Source organism: Limulus polyphemus, unplaced genomic scaffold (genome assembly GCF_000517525.1).
Source record: "Limulus polyphemus unplaced genomic scaffold, Limulus_polyphemus-2.1.2 Scaffold192, whole genome shotgun sequence".
NCBI classification, from domain to species: domain Eukaryota; kingdom Metazoa; phylum Arthropoda; class Merostomata; order Xiphosura; family Limulidae; genus Limulus; species Limulus polyphemus.
This window is the reverse complement of record NW_013665802.1, coordinates 654,735-663,256: the sequence shown is the minus strand read 5'-3', so window position 1 is coordinate 663,256 and position 8,522 is coordinate 654,735. Positions and strand designations below refer to the sequence as shown.

The window sequence follows — 8,522 nt, the reverse complement described above, 5'->3', positions numbered from 1 at the left end:
AAGAATCTATATATATATACTACTAAAACTCAAGAGATTGTTTGTTTGTTTATTTTCTCAGTCAAAAAATCATTCACACTACCGTTCGCACTCTTTACAAAACTTCTTACTTCACTTTTTTTTGAAAAATGAAATGGTCTTTCCTTTTACTCTCGGTCAACAATCAAATATCTTTTTTTGAATTATGAACAACACAAATGAATTGAAATATTTAATTAAATTACCTCAAAATAAACCTTCATCTCGGTGCAATATTGAAATTAGCTTGAATTCTTCATAACCTCTGAATAATGGTTGATCCATCGGGTCATAGTGGTCTAGTTATTCATTATAGGGTTCATGCAACTTGGCTACCATAAATTTCCATTAATACATGCTACAAAGCTAAAGCTTTGTTATACAGTCACACACTCTCCAGAATATTCAAACAAGCTTTCCAATAACTTGATTAATAACACCGACAGATTTATCAAGTAAGTGCAGAATATGGAAGTTATTTTGTTTAACAAGTTATTGACAAGAATGATAAGCATATTTTTCCATTTTCAATTAGTTTTTGAGCTTAGCTTACTAATACACTTCTGTTTATCTTTGGCTGTTTTATTATATCTACTTGATTTTGTCAGTAATATAAGTTCAGTGCTATTCTCAACTTTCTCAGCCATTTCATCGGCTGATGGTTGTTCTTGTTTGTTTGTTTGTTTGTTTAGGATACTTGCATAAACAACTCAAGGGCTATCTCTGCTAGCCTTCCATAATTATAAACTGATAGACTAGAGGGATGGCAGTTACAAAATAGCAACTACAATCACCTCTTTGGCAGTTCTTGCCTCACCAAACAGTGGGATTTACTGTTATCCTTACAATGCATAATTTTTCTCATGGTAACTGGATGCAAACAATGAATTCACAAATTCACAGTCTGGCACACTAACTATTGGGCCATGTTTAACCCACATTATTTGATTCAAGCAAGTAATTGATATCTTCCTCAATTTCTCTCTTCTTTGATTTAATCAGTTTCATCTAGCAATTTCTTCATTTTGAAGAATTCACTTGCCACCATAATTTTTCTTCTCTAAGTGTTGTGCATATTTCTAGCATGTTCCCCTGGGCATAAGTCAACATATCTTTCATGATAGCAACATTTATCATAAAACCAGTATTTGATATATGTTCATACATAACTCTGTGCATTACAAGTTTTTTTCTTTATTGAGAAGCTTTGCTCTATAGAAGTCTGATCAAGAGAAAGTATCAAGACAAGCACTGTGACTTCTCACATTCTTTTTGTTATCCACGTAATGTCTCACATTTTCCAATAATTTGAAGTCAAATAACTATCTTTCATTAGCACTAACTATTTCTGCTATGAATATCTTCTATCCACACTGAAAGATATTCCTATCAAGTTTTTTTTAACTCTTTAGCTGAAAGCAAGTTTGCTTAAGACATGATTAAAGTTTTTTTGGCATTAATCTGATGTCTTAGCCATGGAAATAGTCAGGACATGACACAATGGGCAAAGTGGATGCTTGAATGGTAACTTCACAAGTAACTTTGCCACTTTATATTCATATTGAACTCAATCACAAACATTAATATTTTTGAAGTTTTTGTGTGAGCCTTCATTGATGGTATCAATGTACAGCAGTTCTAATATACTGTGTACAGCCTTGAAAAGGTCATTTTTGATGTATCGAGTCAGTGGGGAGAAATGATAAAACAGTTTGATATTCCATCAGAAATTACTTAAACTGCTTCATAACAGAGATGTAAAAGAGAGTCTTAGTAAAGTCGCTACATTATTGCATCCTTCTTTGACTATTTCAAATCATTTTGCTTTCAGCAACGTACAGTTTGTGTCCTTTTGAATCACTTCAACATACTGTTTCATTTTGGGAAGCATTTCTACAGCACATTTCAGTTATGGGAATATTCTATATTCATCTAAAATACATTTTTTGAAACATCTGTGGACCAGTAACTCCTAATAAGCTGGGGTATCTTCCAGTAACCAGCATGCCTACAGAATTCCATCTACAACCAAGTCTACAGCTTCTGACCCTTTTCTGAAAACTTCATGCATTAGATGGTGACTGCAAATACCTACAAAAAAGGGGAACAAGTTAGTAAATTTGATCAACACAATTACAAGTTCAGTCTCTTCTCTAAATGGATAATTAAAGAGCTGTTATTAGGCCTAAATATAGTCAATGAGAAAAATATAGTCTTTAAAAATAACTTATCTATGTTTAACTAAAATAAGTTATACACTCACCACAATACACTTTAGTTTCAACGAGACTGTAAAACACCCAGCTAACATTGCACCCATCCATGGATACTTGTATCATGTTCATAAGACTCAGTTTGCCCAACAGATCAGTAAAAACTAAAACGCTTCAACATATCTTCTGTTGTGATATGCTCAGTAAATGTTGAGTCAAGATGGTGTAATACTACATGGATGTGTGTGTGTGTGTTGTGTCCTCAGCAAACATATAAAACTGTTTATTCCATGTTTTGAAATTCAGCTTCGCATTAAACCATGCTGATTAATTTACTCATTACATATGGTGCTAGTGATTTCTAGCCCAAAGAAAACAAGCATGGTAACACCTTTATATCCCATTTCTGCACAAATAATTATGCTGTATAGAAACATTCACATGAATAATTCCTTAATGTTCTTATAGCTTTTATGTGAATGTCTCATTGCAGTAACTTTCAAACATACATAACCATATGGTTAAAAGCTAACATTGGCTTAAACTTAGGTTTACAGGAAACGTGGAGTAGGCCTAGGCTTATTCACATTCACTCACTTCAACAACTCAGTTAATGCCTATTTACTAATATTTTTAGTGGCACAAAGGAATATCTTAATGTTTATTCCACGTTTTTTAGCATTCTCAGCAATTTAAAATTTTTAAGCATATTTTTTTTTTTTTCAAAGCCAATTCATCCTAGTCAATATATTGAATTATTTCACTCTTCTTTCAGTTTTACTGTCACTTGCAACATCACTGCCAGATTGTAGTCAACACAGATTAAAATGATATTTCCCCAAAATTCTGATCAATGAATGCCTTGAGGATAAAATAAATGCATATAGAAATGTATGACACAGATTTACTCAGAGGTACCACCATGGCCAGTTTCTAGCCTTCAATGATCTATGTAAGCACCTTATATAGCTCAATGAAAGTCCCATAGTTCAAACACACAGGAACTTCAATATCATTAAGCTGATTTTCAAACTGCATATGAGAGGAAATGAAAAGAAAAAATGTTGATCTTCACAGCTAATTACCTCATTTAAAGATTGAGTAACTTTTATTTTTAAAAGGCAGATCTTATGACTCGTTTGTATATCACTGCAGTTTTTGTGGTGTCCACATACTGCATCATATTGAGTAATTTTTCCTTGTTATAACGGCACTTACCACAAAAAATACTGGATGAAGTTACTAATTTTTTAAAAGTAAAATACATTGGAAGCCCAGGAGTAATTAGTACAATTAATTGCATTACTGATGATTTTTTTTAATTTTATGTGACTAATTAGGGACCCTGTAACTAACAAAGTCACAAACCAACAAGCAATTTATTGTACAAGTAGCTCCAAAACATGTTAAAAAAGCTGGTCACTACTAGGGTTAAAGCCATTGATAGAAAAATTCCTTGTTTTAAACACCATTAAGGCCTGGTAGTTGCTATAACAGTTTTCAAGGATTTCATGCAAGCCCTGTTGCTATATTTTTATTCTTTTTGATCATTTAATAAGTATGTCAAAGTAAAATTTCAATGTTTGTTAAAAAAGTTTACTCAGGAGATAGAACACTGCAAAACCAAGTTGGAAACACTCCAGGAAATGAAGTATTAGGTTTGGTTTGTTTAGAATTTTGCACAAAGCTACATGAGAACAATCTGTGCTAGTCATCCCTAATTTACCAGTGATAGACTAGAGGGAAGGCAGCTAGTCAACACCACCCACTGCTAATTCTTAGGCTACTCTTTTACCAACAAACAGTGGGATGGACTATCACTTATAATGCTGAAAGGACAAGCATGTTAGGTGACAGGGATATGAACCTGCAAACCATTAGCTGATAATTTCAGATCTAACTGTGGAAATATTATGTAGGTGGTATTTGTGCTGGGTATGTGTGTGTGTATATTTGTAGCATAAATGAATGCAGCATATGCTTCAGAAGGTTTTATAGTTCAAAAGACTTTATTGAATTATATAAGATAATCACATAAAATGATTTTCTTCCCCCTTTTTTCCACAAAAGCAAGAGATTCCCCCCCAAAACCAACAGCACCTTTACTTGAATAAAATTTCCAATGATGTCAGGAGTTTTTTAAATATATATATTATTTGAAACACTTAAACTGCAATTAGTACATCTTTATGTTGTATATAATTTTTATATTGGTGTGATATATATATATGAATCTGATTTAATATTTATTTTATACCTGCTTTTACATGTTCAACAACATGTAGTTAACATTATAGAACACTATTACAAATGAAGTATCCCATTTATTATTAAACCAGATGTCTCTAAAGTATATGCATTTGTCTGATTTATTAAACTATATTTATCTACAGTAATACAACATGGAAAATAAAATAAATTCTTTTTGTATAAAAGCATTAGAATTAGTTGACTTAGTTTTGTTGTTCAAAAATATCTGTTTTATGCTTTAATATTATTTTAGAATAGATAAACATTCTACTACACCCTTTGATGATATTGCAGCTCTCAAAAAAAGTATTTCTTTAAATGGAATGAAATTGGATAAAATGCATTTTTTTGTCACTGTACAACATATATTACAAAAAATATTTATATTATTGGCACTTTTCACTTACAACAAATAATGATCAAATTCAACCCAAGTATATGAATGAAGACTTGAAACGTTTAAGCACAGGTATACTTTCACTGTGATCAAATAATAAAAAAGGAATGTCAATTTCGTATGTTTAATACATATGGTATTGATTATTTTTCAAAAATTCTAACAGTTGCTTTGTAGTACACATACCTCAGTCATTAAATATTACAATAAAGGGAAATTATCAGTCATGTTGCTTATATTGTACTATATCATAATTCAGAGTTATAATACAATAAAATATATCGAAATAATTTTTTTAATTATCAAATTTGTGAAATATTTTTTTGGATGTATACATGCAACATGAATCATGAAATCATCAATAAACAAAGTTACTATAATTTAATCAATAACATCTGGCAAGTTGTCAAGAGAAATTCTCTTTTCAAATTCCTCACCAACAGCATCAGAAGTTAGAAAGAACAGTGTCTAGTGCCCGAGAATATAAAATTTTAAAGTCCTGGTAACATATTAGATACCATAGTTGTGCTTACTAAGAAAACTGAAATTGAAATATGGAAGTAATTACTACAAATAAAACTGTAGCCTTGCCTATGTACATTAAAATTTGGCTACTTTGTTAGAAATTCCTCATTTGCTTCAAGAGAAGAATCTGAAAGATCTTTCTACCAAGAATAAAATATGGTAGTAGCTTTCAAATACTGTTACAAATCATTGATATTTGTAATTCAAATTGGTTACCTGTTTACATTATTTAAAAAACTGGCTTGTTAAATATTGAACTTATATATCTGGCTGAGGTAAAGCTCAATGCAACCCTATCCCTTCCCAAGACACAGACACTGGTATTATGATAGATCAGGGAATTCATGGTGATTTTGATCTTGTTTGTGCAGCTCCTGAAAAAGTTCTATGAGATTTTTCAATCCAACAAGAAACCCATCTTCATGGTTACCCATCTGCCAAGGATCACGATGTGAGATGTGAACATTTAACGGTAACCGACGCGTTTTAGCAAAATCAATCAACCAGACGTTGGCATTCTTCATGTCATGAACAAAGAGTAAGGAACTTCCAATAAGCTGTTAGTTACAAAAAAAGAAAATGTTGTAAACTACTTAAATTGTTTAGCTTTAATAACAAATACAATTACTAGCTACTCAGAAATTTTTTTAACAATTCATTTTATTCTACTTAACTGAATAAACTCTAATATGACTGGATGCATTGATTTGATGCACCTAATGTAGGTGTGTTTTATTCCATAGCCACAAAAAACAAACTAATGGATGAGATAATTGGAAAACTGTGAGAAGCTTTCAACAGGTTATGTAGCTTTTGCATAAATATTTGTACATGTGATATTTCCATGAATTTGCAACTTTAAGCATTCAGAAAGATTTTATAGTTACATGTTGTTGTTGTTTTAAAAAAAACAATTAAAATGGTTTACCTTTCTTGTAGATTTCAATTACTGATTTTTATGTCTTCCTATATTCTTGTAAAACACTCCAATTAAGTTTTATATATAAAATTGTAATTTTTATATATGTTTTAATTTGAGAAACATTGCATGCAGTTTCTCTGTGTTTATGATCACTGATGCACAATGAAAATAACTTTTTTACCAAAATTATAAGCAAGCCAACTTTTTTTAAAATGTTAGTCAGATTTTATTTGGTGTATGTAATAAGGTCTAAACTCATTTTATGTTCATTTATATATATCCAAACCATTATTTGTCAAAAGTGACAAACACCTGCATGTGTGTGTGTGTACATCTCCCTTTAACTGGTAAAACACCAGACTGTCACCAAACCTGGCAGGTATCATTAAGGCTCCCTGGACAGTGGTCATTGTTTGGACCTGACATGTATGTCACCCCTGGATCTTCCCTGTGTATTGAACAGGTATGTCATCTAGCACATTTAAACTTATTTCTATTGATTTTCTTTGCGGTTATTTAGAGCAATCACATATGATTTAAATACAGTCTAAAAAACAGTGGCATTGTCAAAGAAATGAAACCTAATGCATTTAAGTGCAAAGTGATCTGACTAAGACTACTTCATCTTGTTCTACAAAAAATATTTCTTATCATACTGCAACTTCACAATTGAAATATAGTATAAAATGATAAAGAAGCTTTAACAAGATATCAGGACTATAATTGTCAGAAATTGGTCACAAACATATTTTCTCTTAGCAACACATCACCAAACTAAGCTTTTATCATTTTGTTCTGATTTCTAATTGAGTTTTCTGCTAATATGGAAGCCATACTGGCTTACACAGTTAAAAAGAACAGAAAAAAAAAGGCTTCTATTACGTGTTTAAATCACTAATTTATGACTTTTGAAAGCTAATTACACCACACCATGACAACCAAGGTTTAGAAACATTGATTGATAACATTATAATTGTGTTGAAGCTTCATGGTTCAAGGTTTCTATTTTATTCAAAATATTTTTGCTTTTCTTCCTAGGGGATACTGAATTCAGGAAAATGATAAACATTAATGGTTTTTTTTTGTTTATTTTGAGTTCACTGAAATAAACACCAAACTCAAAATTTGAGATAGAAAAACGTTAATGTATAAAATTAAATAAATGAGCATTTTATTGAGTACATTTAGATTGTGAAATATTTACAAAAATATGTGGAAGAATGAGTAAAGTTTATTTTTTATTATTTCTTTAATTCAATGCATGGTGCAAGTTTACTTTTGGGGCAGAATGACCCTACCAGGCACCACACAGTTGAAGTAAAATGAAACTGAAAATTAAATTTAAATTAAAACTAACTAAATGTCTGATACAATAAACAAGAAAGAGACTATATATTACTAATACTTAGTCTGAAAAGAAATTGATCTATGAAATATTCTCAAAACAGACAAGTTATGCTCAACTTTTTTTTTTCTACTCTTTGAATTAAACCCAATTCTACTTACAAATGTATGAGGATACATGAAAGAAATTCTTTATCATGGACTTAGCTTGCCTAACAAGAAAAGACGTGTTTAAACTACAGATCCTTACTTCACACACCAAATTGCAAGGCAATCTATTACAAAATACACCAGACATGAAATCTCCAATTTTCTTCGCACCAAAAGTACAGATACTTTATTTGATAGAAAAACATACTTAACTTTCATGGATTTTTTTTTAAGTTTGGAACATTGATGGATCTTTACAACCTACAATTAGGTGTCAAATTTGGTCTAAATATAAGCCACAAGTGCAAAGTTATTCAATAAAAACCACCCAATTTTGATCGAAATGTTTGCGTACACCTATGGAAAAAATCACGTGAGCTATCCATCTGAATTTTTTCTACAGCTTTACCTAAGAGTAAAGGTACTGTTTTTTGTCATTCAGATTAGAGACAACTGATTTACAGCAACAAAACTACATAGTTAAAGCATGTGCAGATATGTAACATTGGTTAGGCCAAGCAAAGTAGATTAGCAGTTTCTAGCTCAAGTTTTCAAAAGAATCATATGGGTGGACAGTTATTATCCATTGCCAACTTTTAAGCACAAGTTTGCTATATTTTCTGAAATTATCCTAATTAAAGAGCATTTAGCATCTCATGATATTAGCTTAAGCAATTAGCATAAATAATGATGCTTGATACAG

General features: G+C 31.0%; 1 protein-coding gene across 5 annotated transcripts in view; it reads right to left on the bottom strand.

Annotated features, from left to right (window-relative positions):
* Nucleotides 1-8,522, bottom strand: part of LOC106478240 (inositol-trisphosphate 3-kinase A-like) — a 63,156-nt gene that overhangs the window by 12,989 nt on the left and 41,645 nt on the right. For 4 of the 5 annotated variants that reach the window (XM_022381791.1, XM_013938767.2, XM_022381793.1 and 1 more), the window contains exon 9: nucleotides 4,222-5,960. In XM_022381791.1, the coding sequence (XP_022237499.1) occupies nucleotides 5,727-5,960 (234 nt within the window). In that variant the 3' untranslated portion in view covers nucleotides 4,222-5,726. Of the gene's footprint in view, nucleotides 1-224; nucleotides 2,110-4,221; nucleotides 5,961-8,522 lie in introns of those variants that run through there. The other variant, XR_002609857.1, reaches the window with a different exon arrangement.